We start from the raw sequence: 20,666 nt of genomic DNA, 5'->3' as shown, positions 1-20,666 counted from the left end.
TCAACCTGCTGACCAGCACCGAGGTGTCATGTGCTTGGATAGCAAAACAAAGTTCTCCACTGATTTTTCATCTATATAACAGTCTTTTTATTCATTCCAAGTTCAAAGCACTTTGCATACCAGCGGATGCTAATCATAGTTGTCATTATTGCAGAAATACACAGGGTGCGATCATAGCATTACAGTCAGATTTCACCTTTACTTACTGGTACATGCTCTCACTTTTCGTTCTGATTTAATGTATCTGTAATAAGAAGAGTAGAATAGCCTGGGCATCCAAGGGCACTGTGGTTAGGGCATTAGGGTAGGAACAAGTAGTTCTAATTTTGTTCCCTGCTGCATGCAAAGAATACTAAGTCGCTTTGGAAAAGCAATTTAAACAAAGGCACTTGGTGCTGCCTGGACATGCAATTCCTAAAAACCTTATTGCTTTTTTCTCTTATGAAGAAAGTGTAATCACTATCAGCCAGTTCACAAATGGATTGGGAGGATAAACATTTGTCAGTGTTATAAGATATGAATTCAGCATGGTAATGTGTGGTACTAGATATAAAATTATTAAAAGAATATATGTATTTGTGCCCATAGCACCACTTACTCTGCACTCACCAAGAGCAAAAATTTGGATGCACACACATAAACGTCAATGTGAAAAACAAGATATTAAGCTGCTTTTTATTGTTATACTTAGTTCCTTGGTGATCTCCTGTGGCCTTTCTGATAGCTGCTCTTTTAATCTGAAGCCTAGAAAGATCTTTTTCCTTTGTCTATTTCATTATAATGTGACCCCAAGCTATTGTTTAAAACTACCGGTTTTATTACTGTTACAAAATATATTGCTTTAGTGAGATTTTGGGGATAGGGAATGGGTCAGTAAAATAATAGACCAGCTGCCATAGGCTCTTCAGCTTTCATGATACCTGTTCTAAAGCATCAGATCAGAACATACCTTGAATTGAATATAATCAGCACCAAGACTTCTGAGTATCTTTCAACAAAATCCAGTTATTTTCAGTGTTTGTGCTGATTGCAAGGCTAGAACTATGAATGGGGAAATCAATCACATCACTTCTTCAGTGTGCAGTGTACTGTGGAAAAGCTGCATGTCTGTTGGACCGCAATTATACACAACCTGTGAGTTCACTGTGTCCTCTGTACCGTCACCTGAGATGTCTTTATGAGACTGAATCCCCTTTGCACCTCCCTCCAGGTATTTATGGACAAGGATGAGATCCGCCTGAGCCTTCTCCAGGCTCAACAGCCTGAGCTCTCTCCATCTCCTCACAGGAGAGGTGCTCCATCCCCCTCAAACCTTCACGGCCCTGTAGTGGACCCTCGCCTTCTTATGATGGTCTCTGTGGGACCCAGCGCTGGACACAGCACTCTGTACCACCTCACCAGTGCCGAGCAGAGGGGAAGGACCACTGCTCTCCATCTGCTGGCTCCCTAACAACAAAGTGCTCATGAACAGCATATGAACTGACAAGTTGCTTTTTCTGAACCTGCAGAACTTGTAGTTTTCTATTTTTCTGTCCATTGCTGGCTTTTCTGACAGTCACAGTTGCAGTACAGGAAAATGACGGTGTGTCACTTCAGCTGTTCTTACCCAGCAAACAAGCAAAATTCTTCAATTTTGAGCCATGGTATTGCAAGAACCTGTTCAACCAGGAGCATATATTTTTTAAAAATCTTGCTTTTACATTCATAATGAGACGATATCATTTTGCTTCTTGACTTGATGTGATTCAGTTGCACTTAGCTTTAAATATTTTTCACACGCAGTACGTTAAGTTGAAAAAGCTGCTGGAAGATGGCTGCTCTTGGTGAAAGCATAAACGTGCCTGATTTCTTCTGTGATGCCTCGAGGCTGAGCACCAACTCCAACAGCTGTCCTTCCACATGTCACGCCAAACGAGATGGAATTCATTTGAGTATTTGCTCTAATTTGAATCCTTTTTTGGTGTCAGGGTATTCTTGTTTTATCCCGTGTTTTATGTAGCTCTCATAGGCACATGGCAGAGTTTTGGAGAGCGTTATTTGCTTACTGCAGTTGCAGGCGGCCGCAGGCAGGCGGCCATGGAGGCCGTTCGTTCTGACTGACCCAATGGCGGCGGGGAGGGCGGGGCGGGCGCGTCAGCCGCGCGCCGGAAGGAGCCGCGGGCTCCAAGATGGCGGCGCGGTGTGCGTGAGGTGCTGCTCCGGTGCGTGTGAGCCGGAGTAACGTTGTCCTCACGGCTGCGCTGCCCTCGTGTTTTACACGCCTTTCTTAGAATGTCCGGAGAAATAAATGTCGGTTTTTTATGTCTGTTTCTAGGGGAAATGTTTGCGCCTTAGAACAGAACCGGCGGAGCCGCGGGCACGGGGCAGCGAGGAGGGTTGCTGTTTGTTTCTGTGGAGAAAAATAGAGAACTGAGAGACACGCGGGATACGTTCACCGATTGCCCTTCTGGTGGGGGCACGTGAGAGGAGCCAGGTTTTTCCAGGAAGAGCCAGTACTTGTACAAAATGTACGGAACTGAGCTGTGCATTGGCTTCTGAGAGCCATGCCGTGTGAGGGAGCCTTCACTGCGCGGCTCTGCGGGTTCTTTGGTTTATCACGGCATGGCTGGTTGCTTTTAACACAACTTAACGAGCAGTGTGCCTTCCTGAAGCGTGTGGTGTTTGTGGTGAACTGTAGCTGTTGGAGCATTGTGAAAGCAACACTGCAGCCCTGTAATTTAGCTGTTGATGTAAGCTGTTTCCTCACACCTCAGGGCAGTGTTACCGAGCTGAAAGCTGTCTGTGTTTGCTTGTAGGTTGGAGACCCCCATGCACAGCCCCGTATCTCATCAGGGCGCAGTGGAGACTGCGTGACAGCAGCTTGCCCAAGGCCTTGGAAGCTGTGCCATGAGGTTGTGCTGAGCAGAGCAGTTCCATGGCAGCTGTGCTTCACAGTGGGCTGCCTGGCGACAGCGGCTGTCCCCATAGGTGTCCCTCTCACTGACGTACCATGGGAGATGTCACGGAGAAGGAGATGGATAACCTCACGTTCAAAAGTGACACCGTCCTTTCTGACGTGCACTTGCACTGTCCCAACAAAAGTCATCTCATGGTACGATTGAATGCGGTTGGGCAGCCAGGTAATGCATGTTTAGACTGATGGAACTGTGTTTTAATTACAGTCTATTGTATTGTCTTAGTCCTCCTTTGATTGGTTGATAGTAATCATTATGTATTTTACTCTGAGCAGAAGCAGAACTGCTCCTGCTCAGAGGGAAGAGGGCTAACTGGATTCTCCTCGTGAAAATAGCTACATAAAACTATTAATATGGATTTGTAGATCTTAGAACAGAAAAAAACAGCTTCAGTTACTTTCTGAGAAGGAGTAACATCAGTATTTGTGCAAGCTTAATTTTATGTTTTTATTCCTTTACCTAGAATCTCAAGACAGCACCTTTGAGGATCACGTTAAGGAGTTAGTTTGTGTATTGCATATAGACTACAAGTGAGCCACCAGCAGCTTTAAATACTGCCACTTGAATTAAGTGCATAAGTAATTCATTTGTTTTTTATAAAATCATTAAATGATGATTTACCATCTGTTCCAGAGGAACCCAGCAGCTTTGTTTTCTGTTCTGTTGTTGTATTTTTTTTTAATTTAAAAAATTGGCTACAACCAATCTGAATATAGCAATGAGCTTGACTGATTTATATAAATGGAAGAATCAAGTCCTTAGTGGAAATGAATTGGCAAATGACTGCCTTTACCAGCTTGTAGGTTTCTATAAGGTTGTCAAGGGAAAAGTCCTTGAAGCAGTTAGTAAAATGTGCTTGTAACACTATAATGCAGCGGAAAGCACAGCAATGATAACAGGGTATCAAAGTCACAGGCTGCAGCAAGTGAGGATATGCCCAAATGCATCAGCCGTGGGTACAGAAACAAAGGGGAAAAAAATCTATTTACTCTTGGACGGCCTCAGGTAGGCAGGGATTTCCAGTGAGATACCCTTGCCTCTATCCTCAAATGAGGTCTGGGAATGGGTGGATCCTGGCTGCTGCCCTTCCATCCACTCTGGTACATTGCATGCACCTCAGCTCCCCTGGGTCGGCCCTGCCTTCCCACTAGGTGTTCAGTCACTGTGGTGTCTTAGTGTTTGTTTGATGTGACTCTCCTTGGCACAAAGAACCTTTCAACACAGTAACATGACAGTCTGATTTATGTACTCTGAGTGTCTGTAGTCTTAAGAAATTAATGAATTTCCCATACCAGGGCTGGGTTGTAGTATGACAGCTTCTACTCTGAAAAATCCAGCAATAATCTGCCACCACCACTTCGCTGTTTTTAGAGGATCTCCTGGGGATTTCGTCCTTGCTTATTTGGATCAATTTTCCATTTTGAAATTCTGAGGATCAGAGTGAACTTACAGAGCAGGGTCCCTTCCAACTTGGGATATTCTATGATTCTGTGATATGTTGATTGCATCCTCTAATTCATCAAATCCATTTAATGTGGTTATCATGCAAACAGTAGCTGATGTCATAAATTTCTTGTGCTTGGATAGACAGTGAAGATTGTTGTAAGATCTAGCTGTTATGATCTCTAGAGAAGGACTTCTCATGTTCCCATAGTACCCTGTATGTCCAACTTCGGATATCTCTGAAGCAACTGAAATAGAACTCCATAAATTGTGAAACTGTTGAAATCAATAGTGGGCAAACAGTTTAAACAGTTTCCCCTTGGTGGGAGTGAACTCATTTCCAAGAAATTCTTCTTAGATACTGCTGGTGTAGGCTGTTTTCAATAGACATTTTCTTGGCTAAAAAAACAAAGGAAAAGAAAAGCATCAGTAAGTCCAACCTAAGCTGACAGGAGGCACACTGCTTATTGTGCTGCCTCTTGCAGCTTTAAGCTGATGGCAAGGTGAGAAGTTACTTGAGTCTCAAAAGGGTTTGAAAGTAGAAAAAGAAATTCCTTTTACTTTTTTTTCTGAAGCGTGTTTGTGTCCGTTAAGATAGAGTTCATTTCCTCATGTTGATATAATTCCTAATTTGTGATATTCGTTCTTCTCTAAACTTAATCGACCTCAACAGAAGATCTGTTAGAGGATGTAAGAAACCATTTATTTTCCTGATTGCTGAAACAAGTTTCTAAGTAAGGTGAAAATGTAAACTGTGACAGAGTAGATGCTTAGTCAACCAGCAGATGTTGGTAGTGCTTCATTTATCCCTTCTGACAGAATTAGCAGAAATATTTCTTTCTAGCAAGTAGAGCTGTATTCCAGGATACCTGTAATGCTTTCACTGCTCTAGATTTTTTGGTATATGAAATGCATATCAAATGTCATGCCAGTGGAGGTTGCGTATAGATTCCATTCTTCCCTAGCATTGATCTTAATGGGAACTGCTGAGTCACAGCCTGAACCTCTGATTGACCACCTGAGGGGAGCAATGAGTCAGCCAGAGGAGCACAGGTGAAGGCAATTCAGCTGTGCTCCTGGACCTGTTGGAGAGCTGGCTACCAGTGGGGAAGGATCTCTTCTAGAGATGTGCTCTGCTGGAGTTTTTTAAGTGAGCCCAGGATACGGGTAAAGTTTCTATCTAGTCTCTTTTTTTTTATCATAATCTGCTTTGCCAAACTCTTGTTTATTTTGTAATTATAACATCTTAATATTCATGGATTATACAATCTTTAACTTTATCCTCCTCCCACTCCGTGTTCTTGCAGTGTTCCTGTCGTATTTCAAATTCCTTTGGAACACAGATGATCGGGCCTCTGAGAAGTATGCAAGAGAAACTACAACTGAAAGAGAACACCAGTACAGAAGTGGAGATGAACTAACTAACAAGGACGGGAATAATCTGAAATATGAAAAGGAATTGAACAGTGAAGGAATAGAAGCTCTGCTAGATGAGGACGGAGACTTGGACGTGGTCAGAAGGCCTCAAAGAGCCAGTGACTCAGAGACAGAGGATCTTATGAGGGATAGAGTATATCCTGTAATTCTGATGAGAGGAAGAGAAAATGCATTTGAAGAACAAGAATGCGCTTGCAGCAGTGTTGTTAAAATAGGTAAATAGTAGGCTTATGTTCAAGGAGAAATTGAATAAATATCTGCTGAAGTAAAACAAAGAAAAACTAAGTTGGTCTTTTAAATGAAAGAGAACTTGGTAAGTCGAAGTAGATAATAAGCCATAGTAATACTGTGATACTGTTAAGTGCTTTAAAAACGGCGCTTCTCCAAAAGTGTTTTGGACAGTTGTGTATCATGGAGAAATGGCTTTCCTTAATTAGAGTGGGGTTTTCATCATTATCCAGCATTACTGTGTAGAATTAACAGTGCTTAGTTCTAGACTTAAGAGGGAAGCATTAATTGACTTCTCAAATTTGCTATTATGCAACTTGATTTGAACAGTGTTTTGAAACAATATTCTCTTTCCATTTTCACAGAGCATACTATGGCAACCCCCTTAGAAGATGTTGGTAAACAAGTATGTATACTGCTTTGTATTGTCTTGCTGTTTGTGGATTGTGCTTCAGAATTTCTCTGGTTTAACTGCTACTCCTCTCCAAAGGTCTGGCGTGCAGCCTTTCTTCTTGCTGATTACATTCTGTTTAAACGGGATATGTTCAGGAGTTGCACAGTGCTAGAGCTTGGAGGTGGCACAGGAATTGCAAGCATCATCGTGGGAATGATTGCTAGCAGAGTTTATTGCACAGGTAAGGCAGTTATTTTTCATGAAATACCGCAAACCAGTACTTTCATTCTGGGATTTTATCATCACCTGCTCTTTTTTTAGTTGCTAATTTGTTATCAATGCATATAAAATGCATTGGTGTACCTGGTGAACCTGGTGTAGGGAACCTGCTTTGGCAGGGGGTTGGACTCGATGATCTCTGGAGGTCCCTTCCAACCCCTACAATTCTGTGATTCTGTGAATATGTTGTTGTTTATTGAAAAATGGCAAGCACTTTCATGACAGATTGAAAAAGCAGCAATAATTCCAGGTGCAAGTGTTTTAAAAACCAAATACTTTTCTAGATTAAAATAGATAGCATGGTGATCTAACTCCTTTTATCATGACATGTGCTTTGTAATGGAGCTTAGTAATGAAAGAAAAAAGCAAGGGAGCTGTGGAAGCAGTCATGAGGGAAGGGAGCTGCTCTGAATTTTAGTTTGAGAGAAGTTGAGACCAATAGTCGGAGAGGTCAGAGGAATGTACAGCACATGTGAAATGTTCTCATTTTGAATACTGTCATTATTTTCTTCCAGATGTTGGTGAAGATCTTTTGGCCATGTGTGAAAAAAATGTTGCATTAAACAAGCACCTGATGGAACCAGGAGGTAAGTGCTGTGCAGACAGTACTCGTGCAGTTGCTTGTCTGTGAATTGTAAGAAGTCATTGGCAAGTTGGCTGGCATTTTTACAGGTAAACTCAACTTCTGTTTTGGTTAGAACTGACTCATTTAGAAAGATGCAAGAAATCTGTACGTGTTTCAAAATGGGATAGCTGCTTTTGGAAAGGAGCAAAATATTCAATCTTTCTCTGTTAAGAAGTTAAGCCCAGCTGTGGCTTCTACATTGTTATGTTCATTTCACTGAGGTAATTGTGAGGATCATGGACGTTTAGGTGCCAAGGGTCGTGTAAACAGTGCAAGTTGCAGAGGCTGAACTTTGCAACTTGCAAGTGACATGTAGAAGAGAAAGTAAGATATTTCTGATGATTAAGTTTGTCTTATTCTCCTTTTGTCAGCGGATGACTGGTTTTGTAAATGATGTCCAGTCTTATTTGTTTCATATATCCTTTTAGTATATCTTATCACATGTTTCAGTACTGACTGAAAGATCATTTGTCACTGTTGGGATCTTTCTACACCCACAGGAGAAATTAAAGTGAAAGAACTGGACTGGCTGAAAGATGAATTCTGCACTGGTAGGTAGCTGTTGCAGTAGTAGGGTTTATGAATCCTGTTTTGCTTTTTAGGCTTTTTATCTGTTAAATATGATGTAATATGATGTAATGGTTCAAAAAGTTGAACGGCTATTTAAGGAAGTAAAATCATCCTTAGGCTTTCGAAGCTTTTCTTGGGCCTCAGGTGTTTATTCAAAATACTTGATACTGCCAGATGAACAGGCTTGTTGGTTTTCAGATATTCACAGAAAGCTTCTAGATTTTAGAAAGCGTCACAGGAGGAAGCTTAATCAAAAAATGCATTTGTTTTTAACTGAATCTGTACTCTTGCTGCAGGATAGTAACTGGTAGTAAATTCTTATGTCAAGGGAAGCTTAGTCACATCAATCAGCCCTGAGCAAGAGAGGAAGAGCAAAAGCAAAGGACTAAAGGGATCTTCAGAGAGCAAACAGGGGGAGGCTGTGATTTCCCTTCAGTGAGTTGCTCTGCTTATTGAGTAGCTGATCACTAAATTTAAATTATTAATTTTTTGAATCTATCAAACAGTTAAAGGTGTAGTTTAAAAATAAGCTTTCTTCTTTTGTTACAGATCCAGAAGCTCTCTATAGCTGGTCTGAAGAAGAGATTGCAGATTTGCATGACCACTGCACTGTGATAATGGCAGCTGATGGTAGGAAAACATAACCAGCAAGCTTTTAAATCAAAAATGCTCGCTTGAGCATTTTGAGGAACAACTTAACTACACCTAGTTTGCTTTTGAAATGTGATAGATCAAATCCTTAGCTTAGTTTGTCAAATCTCTGCCTCGAGTGTTCTTGTCTGTATTCTATTTACTGTCTGAATTAGCAATAGAAGAATAAGATACTGAAAAATCTTAATAGCCTTTCCTTATTATTTGTAATTGAGTAAATTAGTTAAAGTTGCTCATAAGTGATAAAGTTGATTTTCAGAAGAGTTAAGTGTTGTTGTCCTACCCTTATCTTGAATCAGATAACCTTGGTGCAAGTAAAGACAGATAGGTGGCCGCACTAGTACGCTCCATAGTGTGGGAAGACTTTTAGGTACTGCATGTGTCCTATTGCATCTCTCTGGCTTTTTTTTTTTCCCCTATTCTTAATGAAGTGGGGGGGAAAAAAAAAGGAAAGAAATATGGTATGTGATTTTTTAGCTTTGCAGTAAGGTATTTCCAGCTGAGAGAGATCTTGTTAAAGTTCTGTAAGTTGCCTGGCAGAAGTGATTCCCATCCTCATGAGAGAAATCTTTAAGGTTTCTTGTTGTGAAGAGCAGCACTGGATACTGTCACTGGGTCAGTCATTGCCATTAAATGTGTAATACATGTATACATAATAAATGTGGGAGTTTAGATAAAGTAATTATTTGTTTGGTTATAATAATAGAATTAAAGCTTCTTGTTGTTTCAAGCCTGAGATTTAGTAAATGCTTACATGTAAATGCCATGTGCTCTTCATGTTCTTCCCATAGTGTTCTATGACGATGATCTGACAGATGCCTTCTTCAGAACGCTGTATAGAATCACACATAACTTGAAACATTCTTGCACAGTTTTCCTAGCCATAGAAAAGAGGCAAGTATTACCAACATCCTAACATAAGGACTAGAATCTTACATTCTTTCCTTTCCTTGAGTGAAAGCCCTGATGTGCCTGAAGGCCGGATTCTGATTATTCTGATTCTGGGTTGATCGAAGGCTGCTGTGAATGCCCAGTGCAAGCATTTGTTAAACTTCTTTAATTTTTGTAAGTTCAGAATTTGACCACCAGAAAAGTGTGGCTTTTGTGATCTTACTTTTGTCATGCATTAGGTAACCTTTGTGCAAATAAAGATTAATAGGTGGCCAGCGTAATGTATTCTGTAATGTCTGACAAAATTTGCTGTGATTTTGAGGTCCTATGCTTATGGAGCAGAGTGAAAGGGCTCAGAATGAGAAAATACACACATTTCCTAGCTCGCATCCCCCCCAGTTGTAATTGCTCTTGTGATTTCTTTCAAGGAATTGTGTGCTTTTGAGTAGCTGTATGTTGAAGTCTGTTCATAAACTAGTATGTAAGTTGATTATGCTTCAAGGTATGTAAGCAATAGCTATTCGTGTGATTTGGTCCAAAGTGTTTGTCCCAGAAACAAAGGCGGTTATTTTGTTGGACCAGAATGTATTAAAATCAATGGAAAGGCTCATCCAAGACTTACTGGGTTTTTGACAGGATAAGACTTTGGATAGGACAAGCTTTCTGGGGCAGCAAGGGGTTATTTTATTTTTTTTTTTAATTGTGGAAAGGAATTACTCTGAGAAGACCTAAGTTTCTCATTAGCTGAAGAAAGTTACATAGCTGTTTAAGATGCAGGTATACAAAAAAGGTTTTAATTTAAGTATTGTCTTGCCAGGCTGAATTTCACTTTAAGACAGATGGATGTTACGTGTGAAGCCTACAGTCATTTTCGAAGTACTCTAAATGATTTGGAGAACCTTCATGATGGAAAAATGAAATACAGTGTGGAACCCATTAAGCCTGATTTCTGCCAGTTTCTTACTTATGAAAGGATTGAGCAGTTGGTAAGTAGCATTCATTAAAATAAATGGCATATGTTGGGCTGGCGATCTGAAATTAGTTTTCAGCTGTGTACTGAACATGAAGTAAGAACAGAAGAACAAATGTTATGCTCTTATTTATTTCCATTTAGTTTTCCTTGTATTAAAATGATTCTTGTCAGTGCTTACACAGCCCCCACTAAATAGGCATAATGTGTCCTTTTCTATCACAGAACAATTCAGTGGCTTAAATTGTTTCTTAACCTCTGAGGAAATGAGAGCAATCTCCGGGACTTTGTAAAATAACAATTTTTGTGATTGACTGGAAAATGGACCGGTATCTTCTTCATTTCTTTGAATGTAAAAAAGCTTTCGTTTTATTATTCCCATAATTCCCAATCAGGGTTGAGGTAATTATGTTCTTATACATACATATGGAGAAGTTGACAAGTAGTAAACTTCTGGTGTTTAGAGATGTATCAGATACATTATTTAAATTACATTCCAAGCACTCATGGTTTCCTCTCTGTTCTGTTTTCCAATTGTCTGCTCTTATGAGTATTACACAGGCCAGCTAGTAGCTTGTTAGCTTCTGTAGCAATACAAAGTAAGAGACCTTTGGGGAGAACTTGCAAGTCTTGTACTAGCTTCTGAATCTGCAGTCATGGAGCCAACGTACTGTTTTGTGTGGTACAGTGTGTATGCATAGTGTGGCTATGGGTTTCACAGCAATTTCATGAGATTAATTTGCTTTTCTTAGTGCTGACACCTTCAGGCATAAGATTTTCCATGAATGTTTTATAAGAAGTCCACACATGTATAAGATGAGTTATATCTACAGGTGTGAACGTGTTTTCTACATACCTTTTGTGGAAGGCTGCTGGCCTTTGAAATAGATACATTTTTTTAAATGCAGAAGTCTTCTTGTTAATCATGGAGTACACTGCCAGAATTCCAGATGTTGTGGTGATAGGGATATGATAATCTGATTACTAATCTTTAAAATAGCAGAAGAACCTTACCTGAAATTACTCTACAAAGACTAAGTGTCTGTTTTTCATCCTTACTCTGCAGTGTATTGAGAAGCGTGTGTATAAGGTATGCATTTGTGAGACCTGGAGTCCTCAATAAATGGACTGTTTTTAAGCTACTTCTTTGCTAGCAATATTGGAAGTGTTTTTCAACATAGACTAAGAAAAAGAGCAAGATTCTCAGTCAAAATCCTGCATGTTTTGTAGACCAGTGAAATTATTTTTAGAAATTATTTGAATTGTCCTATTTTTTTATTTAAAAAAATCATACTGCAGGAATAAAGAACTCAGTTCTCTTGTTCTGTCTCAGAGATAATGTGTTGGTTGTTGTGGGAGATTACGTAAATGAATTTTCTGTGAATTAGAGAGTGTGTGCAAGTTGAGCTTTATTGTAATAGCAATCTACTGATCTGAGAAAATAACTATATGAATTTTTCCCCTCCTGTAGGAATTGTGGAAGATCATGGCTGATCGGCTAACGTGACAGGGACATGAGAAAATAGAAGATCTTAATCTAACGATAATATTTTGGGTAGTGTTTTATTGAAAAATTTCCTGTCGGATGTGAGTTCTCAGAAACTAATTCCCTGCAGATTTGCCTTACCTCAGCAAGTCTTGTTTTTTTGGCTCTTAGGATGTGGTTTCTTTGCTTCTGTTACGAAACTGGTTAACGTTGATCTTCAGAGGACGTGCTGGCTGAGAAGCTGTGGCAGTGACGCAGAGCTGCACATTCTCTGGGACTGATGACTTAGGCTTTAGTTTCTAACACAGAGGTATTTTGCCTTCATCTGCGTGGCCAATTTGCAGATGTCACACGTGTTATTTTCTAGTTTTCTGAACTTGGATACACTTCTCAGTCTTAGCAGAGTTGCACATTATTTGTATTTATGGACAGCTGTGAAACAATCTATGGGCAAGCCCTGTTTGTCATTCACGGACTTCCATTTAAGCAATCTCTGTATGAAACCTTCATTTTGGGTTGGTCTTATCTGAATCATTCTAGCTTAGGGCACCTGTCTCAATGGAAAGGAGGCAAAGTGCATTTAGTTGAAGCTTCCTCAAATGTTCCACAGAAATCTTAGAGCTGTGTTGTCCTAGTGGCATTCTAAGCTTGCCAGGCTGAGGATGGGAAGGAGAAGTGATGTACTCCTCCCTCTTAAAACGTTGGAGTTCTCAGTGTGTATGTGTGAGGCTGGGAAGACGGTGACCCAGAGTGTCCTGCCTCTGCAAATGGGGCTTTCAGCCCCTTAGCTTTTGGATTAAAGTATAACAGATTTATCAGTTCTCCTCTGTGTTATTAATGAAACCAAAAATCATTGTGTTTATACTCATTACAAATTCTGTGTGTACTATAGTGTTTATGTTTATTTCACTTGCCATATGTGCACTGTCACTTACATTCTTGTGCCTGCTGGATTTTTTAGCATTGTGAGAATGTCATGATAAAACTGTTCCAGCCTGTGACACGTGGGAGTGTGTGTGTCACATAGAAGAATCTGGTTGTCTTTGTGAAAGTCTGTTTTACGTTTGCTTTAGTTTGGTCCTTTTAGGCCAATTATTTCCTAATGCAGGAGCATTAAGGTATATTTTGCATCAACATATATTTTTCTCTATTTTTCATGTTGCTTAATGAGATGAAAGGTCTTTAGAGAACGATGATGGCTTTTTCCTGCGAGGAAAACCAAAGTAAAAATTACATTATGTTGGTGTGTATCTGCCTAGATTAACGTAGAACATTTCTCTCACAATTCTCATTTAAACATCAAAGATAAACAAACAAAATCCCTGTATCTTAATCCAGGGATTCCCAACTAGAGTTCTTATTCCTGGTTCGTGCACTGATTTTGACAACACACCACCTCTTCTGTCCTGAGAGACCCCCGTTCATGATGGAACACTCTAAATGTGCTTTGTGGACATCCTGTGTCTGTTTTTATGGACCTTTCACAGGGGTGGCCCACAGACTAAGTGAAAGATATCTGTGTATACGTTGAAGGGTGCTGATTAATCTGTTGGTTACGGTGGGACCTGAGCACTACTGAAGTGGTGTGGAATAAGGGATGGATATCATACTGTTTTTGGCTGAGATAGAGTTTATTTTCTTCATAGTGGCTTGGACTGTGCTGTGTTTTGAATCCGTGATGAAAATGATGTAACACACCAGTGTTTCAGTTGTTGCTGAGCACTGGTCGTACAGCATCAAGGTCTCTGTTTCTGGTGATGCCCTTGCAGGATGTGGGTGAGGCACAGCCAGGACAGTGAGCCCCAGCTGCCCAGCAGCAGATTCCATACCTCCTGATGTCCTGATCAGGAATAGAAGCTGGAGGACAGATGGGATGGGGGTGTCCTGGAGTTGTGGTGTTTGTCTTCCCAAGTAGCCATTGCTCATGATGGACCCTTGCTGCCCTGGCTCACAGACAGCAGTGATTGGATTCCTTGTGCTTTGCTTGCTTGAACAGCTTCTGCTTTACCTGTTAAATTGTCTTCATCTCAAACCATGGATTGTTCTCACCTTGACTGTTCCAGTTCTCTCCCCCATCCCACTTAAGTGGAATAGCCTAGCTGCTCTGTGGGGTGGAGTAGCTGCCAGGGTTAGACTGCCGCAGTTGGTTTGTGATGTTATTTACTTGGTGGGTTAACTGAAGAGAACTTCTTTTGAATGCATCTGCAACTTAAGTAGTGATTTTTTTTTTTTTTTTTTTGGAGGTTCAGTAGCAAGAAATGAATTTGAGCTGATGTAAGATAGTCTTGTATAGTTACAGAAACTCATCCAGGCAAGGAGATGCTGTGGATCTGTTCAGTTTGGAATTCAAGCATTTACCACAACTGGTTTAAATTAGCATCTGAAAAAAAAAATAACATCTGTGTCTTTGGCTGAGTAACTACAAACATCTCTGCTTTTTGGAAGTAAGCGAAAGTAGCATTTCCTCCTAAAGACACGGAGCTAATCCTGCTGTTGAAGGGAGTCTCAGGGTTCAGTGTCTGAGGCTGTAAGTATAGGCAGCAGTAGATATAGTTGCCTTAAACCAGTTTCAGATCACCCAAGAGAGGAAACAGTCACAATCTGATCATAAAGAAATTTTTTCCCCTTTCTGAGGATCAGGGCTCCCCAAATGCTACAAAGACAGTGATCTGCAAGTAGAGATGCTTCCCTTGCAGCTGCCAGCCCTTAAGTGAGGTTAATGGTCACACAGGTGAATTGCTCACAGCTGTGCTCCCAGGACTGGCTACACCCCTTCACCCGCTGCTCCATCAGGCCATGACCCAACCCTTCCCATACCGCGGTGTAAAGGTCAGCTTGTACATTTGGATATGACACTTATGACAGATGGTAAGGAATAGCCAGAAACAGGCAGTAACTAGGAACAGGAGAGTTGCAAAGAGCCTTAAAATGCCCTAGCTTTGCAGTGTTAGTGAGAGAGAAGCACGGACTGACCTGCCAGAGAACTGGTAAGGGTATCACCTTCTCAGTCTTGTCTGGAATCATGCTGTACGTGGGTCGTGCTCAGCACATAAGTTTACACCTTCAGCAGTCTGTTGTCTGTTAGGGTTAGAAACAGGAAATGGTTTAATGTTCAGTGTGCAGATCATAATTGGGAATCTAGCTAGTGCCTGAAATGATAATATTTCTAGCACATTGTCTGTGTTTATATGATCAGGAAGGTGTGTTTTTTTTTTTCCCTAATAAGGCATGATCTTGAAAATAATGTGCTTGTGGGGTGGTGCATCTGAACTTTGCACTTCCAATGAAGTGCATTTTCTTAGCAGCACAAGAAACTGTCCCAGCTGATCCCTCGGGACCTTGTTGAGCAGATCACCACTGCTGCTCCGGGGCTGGAGAGCTGCTGATTGAGGAGCTGCGTGGGAAGCCCAGCACAGCCACGTCCAGGTGTGGGTTGGGCTGCGGGACCTGCAGGCTGGCAGGTGCATGCCAACATCATCTATTCTCTTAGCTCTCAAAGCAGAATCATAGTTATCTAAGAACCTTGATGAGTGTTTGCACCGCTTATTATTTAGGCATAGGTAAACATCGTGCATTTTTTGCAGTAAAACGTTCCAGCACTTTATTGTCCTTGGTGATTAAAAACTGCTTTGTTAGCAAAGCTGCTGTCTTTCTTGCAGCGTTGGGACTGCCGCGCCTTTGTTACTGTAACAAATCACGAGAGGTGTCGGAGTTCTGCCCCCCGGTACGTGCGAGCCTAGCACCGCTTCGGCTGCTGCCCGCGGGGTTGAGGCCGTGACGCCGCCCGTCCCGGCGCTGCGCCCAGCCGCTCACCGAGGGCCATCCGGGGCTCCGCCCACATCGCGAGGCCGCGCCTCCCCGCGCCGCGGGGCCGAGTCCGAGCCGCGCGCCTCCGTCGGCGTCGCCGATCGGCTGCGGTGCGCGCGGCCGGCCGGGCAGCGGCGCGGAGGGGAGTGAGAGCGGGGCTCGGCGGCACCCGGAGCGCGGCGGGCAGAGGAGGCGCGGCCCCGCGGGTGGCGGTGAGCGGCGGGGGGCGGCGGCGAGGAGCCCGGCGGGAAGCGGGCGCGTATCGCGGGCTGCGCGGTGCGGCGGTGCGGGGCCCGGGCCGAGCCGCAGCGGCGCGGTGTGCGGCACGTGTCCCGGCGGTGCGCTCCGAGCGGCGCCGCGGCTCGGCCGGGGCTATGCCGCTGCACGTCGGCCTTTGCGGCGGTGACCGTCCTGCGTGCCTAGCGCTGCCAAGGGAACGATGCGCGAAGATGCCGGGCTGCGGTGGGGGGGATGTCCGAGTAATTCTGTAATAGGTGCTGGACGTTTCGGGCTCACCGCGGCTGACCTGTGCCCCGCGGTCCAATGGCCAGAGCTCCCGGCTGGGTTCCGGCGATGCGGGATGGAGGTGGGAGAGGGTGAGCGCCTGAGAGCCTTGCCATGAGGAAATTGCCTTGCGGATGTGTTACGGTCGGGTTATCGTCTTGTGAACCGCATCGAGGGCGCTTTTTGCAGCCTCAGCTGTATCTCATCTCGCTGTAAGTCAGCTGCTCCCCGTGTCAGGCGCTTGGGGGGGGGGGGGGGGGCGGCAGATCCAGTTCTGCCACAGCTGTGATTTTGTACCTGTTTCAGATACAAATTGAGATTGCTTTCCTTTCTTAACCAAATGGAAACATCTTGTGGAAAAAGGCCATTGAATGCACGAATACCATATTGTCCATTGTTTACTTAAAGAAATCAAAGCTATTGCATCTTAAAATTTGCCTGTATTTGCCACGTGCCAGAAAACCACTGAAAAGATGACTCTGAAGTTATGTGAGTCTCCTGGCATGGGATGTGTTTGCTTAGTGTTGTTTTCCAATACCATTTGATCTGTTCTTGTACACTGCATGTTGTCAGTCTGTGCATCTTTTTGCTCCTACAAGTGCTTCAGTGTTTTTCAGGCAGAATGCTGAAAGCGCATGGAGAATGGAAGCATCTTATTGCTTCCAAAAGAAATAGTAATAGAAAAGGGTTGGATTTTATAGCTCCTGTCAGGAGGGCACCTAGAACTGTGTATGCAGGAAGGTGTGAAATTATAGGTAGGCAGTGCCAAAATGCCACATTGGGCTCTGCAGCTTCAAGGCCACTGGCACACAGCATGGATAATTGCTACTCAGGCCTCTCACCTGTGGAAGGATGAATATGCTTGAACATTGATGGAACAGACTGATTTTTGAAGAGGCCAAAAGCACCCAACCTGATCAGTCAAATTCCTGCTCTTTAAGAGCAGGAGAGATTGGTGTAGGTTGAAGCAAACCAACTGAAGTATATCTCTGTCCTCTGTTTCTGTATTTCATGATCTGTTGTATCAAACCACAGTCCTTCTTCCTGAAATGATGGCTATGGGCCAGGAAGACAGGGAAGATGGTATTTTCTTTGCCAGATGGTATTTGTGCAAAAATAACAGTATTCTGGGGGGTTTTCCAAAGGATTTAAAGTGTGTAAAACAACGTCTTAAGCAGTTTCTGTGTCCTTGAATTACCTTGTTTATCTTTCCTTATGCAAAAAGACCCCACTGTACCTTTCCCCTCTCTCCAGGAGCAAGATGCTGGAAATTCAGCAGAAGGTCAGGTGAGAACTTTCCAAGGCTGTCTTGCCCTCCTGGCACACCTTTGGCAGGTGGCAGAGGAGGTTGCCTCTTGCTGTCCAGTGGGTGTGTGTATCTGCAGCAGAGGGAACACCTTCAGAGCGGGGTTTTTGACTTCCAAGGACGTGGCACTGCTGGTTTGCAGTTATGGACTGGTACTCAGCAGGACTGAGGGCAGATCTCAAACAGTAGGGCTGCCATAGGATTCAGATGCCTAAGCTTTTTTATAGACTTTATTTTTTTGTATGATGGAAGACTGCAGTGATTGTAAGCGTATGTCTGTTATGTATGATGAGTGGGATGATGAAGCAATGAGTAGAACAGCTCTGTTTGCTTCCTTGGTGAGTTTCTCATCCAGATTTTATAACTCTGAAATGTAGCTTGGCACTGGCAGGGAACAGAGCTCTTTGAGGTGTGTTCATCTCCTTACGACTCATGTGAAACTCACAGCTTAGAAATTAAATTCTAATTCTGCTTTCGTTTGGGGGTGGGTCAAAGCAGTGCATCTTGCTGGAGGTTCCTTATAGGAAGCCAGCACGCCCTTCTGGGTGGCACAAATGCAGTGCTGCTGTTGTAGTTGCCCAGCTGTAATTCTGAGAGCAAAGCTACTTCTAAACAATGTTCTCAGCATGCCTTAGCTCCCAAGTCTGGCACGTTTTTGGGGAGATTATATCCCTAGCGAGATCTGAGGTGGGAAGTTGGCTGCGTAGTAACAAAGACTGAGTAGGCATTCCTGGAGCAGTTCTTACCTGGCACCTGCTCAGATCTGTCAGCAGTATGGAGTGTGGTCAGGAGAGCATCACTGGGGCATGGCCCTCTGAGCAGGGGATTCCTTAGCTGCCAGTAGTTGCTGTTGTGGAAAAAGCCTGCTTGAGCTTCCCTGGTTCACAGAGCATTCTTGCTCTTCGCTGACTCCCTAATGAGGTTTTTCTCTGAGTCAGCAGAGAGGTTTGGATTCAGGTTCCTGGCTCCGAACCCTTTCTCCACTCTCTGCTGCCAGTTCAGATTTAGAGCTGCATCTGCTGTGTGAGTGTGGGTGCTGGGGTCACGGTGAGCATCTCCCCCTCGTTTCATTTTGTCTGTGCAGCTGTTGGGTAGAAGATCTGCTCTTGTGGAAAGGGGATGGAGGAGAGCATGCAGGGAAGCACTGTGCTGCTGGCTGATATCTCAGCCCAGAGTATGCAGGTGATGAACTTGTAGGGATGGTGGTGTTATGGATTCTCACCGTGAGGTTTTCTTTTCTGGTTGCTTTTTTTGTTTGCAGAGTTTCTCTTTTTTTCTTCCTTCCCCTTGTGACCTTGGACTAGTCACTAGTATCTCACAGAACAAAACAACGGGTGTCAGGAGAAGAAATAAATTAGTAATGATGTTTTCATAACTTCATTTCTTATGCTTGGCTCAGTTTTCAGTATCCAGCTTCCACCTGTGAGCCTCCTAACAGGCCAAGCACAAGGCAGCAAGTTTCTCGAGGAAGTCTGTACCCTGGTGCTGGAGGCTCTCATGCTGACTTTTTAAGCCTGTAGTTATGGTACAAATTTATCTCTCTTTCCCTCCTCTTCCTACCCAACCACTGAACAGCCTTGCAGGTGTTCTCACCCAGGCCATGCCTCCTGCCCTTCCAGCTCTGCTCTTTCTGAATGAAGCAGTGCAAACGTAGAGGCCTGCAGAAACCCTGAGGGGAGCAGAGGGAGCAAGAAATAGTAAGCTTGTGGGGAACAGTAATACCCCTCATTTGTATAGCATCAAGCTCAGTGTTGATTAATCACTCGGAACATCACAGCAGCGTGCCAACTTTGAGTTCTGTTTTAGCAAAGGAGAGTGGATGTGGAGATTCTTGGCAGCACCCCCTGATGGCAAACACAACTGCAATCAGCTCCTGTATTTTAAATTGGTCTGAAAATAATACAAGAATGTGAATAAGTGGTGCAAATAACAGTAGTTAACTATTTTAAACAAGTTTGGTGTAGTTCATTAGCAGTAATATTTTTTGTTTTAATAATGCATCCTCTGAATCTGGTCTGCCAGCCTCTATTTGTGTCGGATGCCAATAATGGGAACCAGCCATCCTGTTGTCATCTCTCTTTCTGCTGCTTGCGTTCCCCAGGTGCTCAGCTGACACTAGTCTTGTGATGTACACCAAAAATATAAAATTAGAATAAATTTTGAACAGCTTGCTGTATAAATCTAATGATAAGAATGGTGCCTCGCTGGGAATTAGAGAATACTTCAGATTAAAAAGCTAGTTAGAATCCAGCTGCTCTTGCAAGCAGTCAGTGCTATGGGCAGACTGGAGGCCATGACTTCTGAGTCGTTGCTGATTTCCTGGCTGCAGGCAAGACATACTGCTGGCTCCCTGATGGCAGTGCTCCCAGGCAGCAGGCACAGGGATGCATTTACTTCTGTGCTTTGTGTTGCTTCCCACCTCTGTGTGTGTTCATCCCAGCACCAGTGTAAAGCAAACCTTGTTGGTTTTGCTCTGTGGCTGTTGCTGCAATGCAGCTTCTTGGAAAGGGAAATAGGATTACAGAAGCAGGGTGTGCTGGTGGAGGTAGGAAAGGAGAGGGTAAGTGTGGCTGTGGTAAATCCCACAGTAGTCCTTGCTTGCATTCTGGCTTCACCAGATAACATAACTAGGTGGAGAAAATGTTTGGTTTGGTGCACAGTTTGATCAGCACTATTGGAGGGGCTGATGTAGCTGCTGTAATGTGGTGCTTCTGCTGTGGCAGCTGAAGAAAAAACATGAGAAAAGCCAGAGGAAGGAGTGGTGTCAGATGGAGACCATGAGGAGCGGAGCTGGGGGTCGGTTTGGGATTTTGCAGGACCTTCTGATGTGATCTGTAGATTCCCAGTGTTCATTTGCACACAGAAGTTTGAGCATTGTGTGATTGTGAATGAGGGTTTGTTCTTTGCTTCTCTGTCATCTTTGGCATGGTGCAACTCTGTTAAAAATGATACAACAAGGAAGGAGTGAGGATAGTGCAGTGAATGCCTTTCAGATCCAGTATACCTTAAATCATCATCAAAAAAAAAAAAAAAGGGGGAAAAAAAGGCCTTTCTTTGTTCTTCTTCCATTGGTAATTCTGGAATTTGTGAGCTAATTCTGTAACAAATATAACAACCCAAT

The 20,666-nt window shown here is 43.1% G+C and overlaps 1 protein-coding gene and 1 long non-coding RNA gene across 6 annotated transcripts in view; both read left to right on the top strand.

Moving 5' to 3' along the window:
* Nucleotides 1–2,091, top strand: part of LOC122176156 — a 54,820-nt gene extending 52,729 nt beyond the window's left edge. The window contains exon 5 of the long non-coding RNA XR_006177638.1: nucleotides 1,211–2,091. This is a non-coding gene — a long non-coding RNA (uncharacterized LOC122176156). The remainder of the gene's footprint in view (nucleotides 1–1,210) is intronic.
* A 55-nt stretch (nucleotides 2,092–2,146) lies between these two features.
* The window catches only part of METTL22 (methyltransferase 22, Kin17 lysine), a 29,148-nt gene continuing 10,628 nt past the window's right edge, over nucleotides 2,147–20,666 (top strand). The window contains exons 1-13 of one of the 5 annotated variants that reach the window (XR_006177586.1): nucleotides 2,147–2,201; nucleotides 2,315–2,507; nucleotides 2,796–3,119; nucleotides 5,705–6,049; nucleotides 6,428–6,468; nucleotides 6,553–6,697; nucleotides 7,251–7,323; nucleotides 7,859–7,911; nucleotides 8,480–8,560; nucleotides 9,373–9,475; nucleotides 10,290–10,458; nucleotides 10,668–10,794; nucleotides 11,914–12,752. Coding sequence is in view for 2 of the 5 variants with exons in the window: in XM_042864018.1 (XP_042719952.1) it covers nucleotides 2,990–3,119; nucleotides 5,705–6,049; nucleotides 6,428–6,468; nucleotides 6,553–6,697; nucleotides 7,251–7,322; nucleotides 7,861–7,911; nucleotides 8,480–8,560; nucleotides 9,373–9,475; nucleotides 10,290–10,458; nucleotides 11,914–11,949 (1,173 nt within the window). In the remaining 3 variants the exon portion in view is untranslated. Of the gene's footprint in view, nucleotides 2,202–2,314; nucleotides 2,508–2,795; nucleotides 3,120–5,704; nucleotides 6,050–6,427; nucleotides 6,469–6,552; nucleotides 6,698–7,250; nucleotides 7,324–7,858; nucleotides 7,912–8,479; nucleotides 8,561–9,372; nucleotides 9,476–10,289; nucleotides 10,459–10,667; nucleotides 10,845–11,508; nucleotides 12,753–20,666 lie in introns of those variants that run through there. The other 4 variants (XR_006177585.1, XR_006177587.1, XM_042864018.1 and 1 more) reach the window with 4 other exon arrangements.

Source organism: Lagopus leucura, unplaced genomic scaffold (assembly GCF_019238085.1).
Source record: "Lagopus leucura isolate 7727_CA_CO unplaced genomic scaffold, USGS_WTPT01 Super-Scaffold_760, whole genome shotgun sequence".
Taxonomy (NCBI): Eukaryota; Metazoa; Chordata; class Aves; order Galliformes; family Phasianidae; genus Lagopus; species Lagopus leucura.
This window is presented reverse-complemented; position numbering and strand designations above follow the sequence as displayed.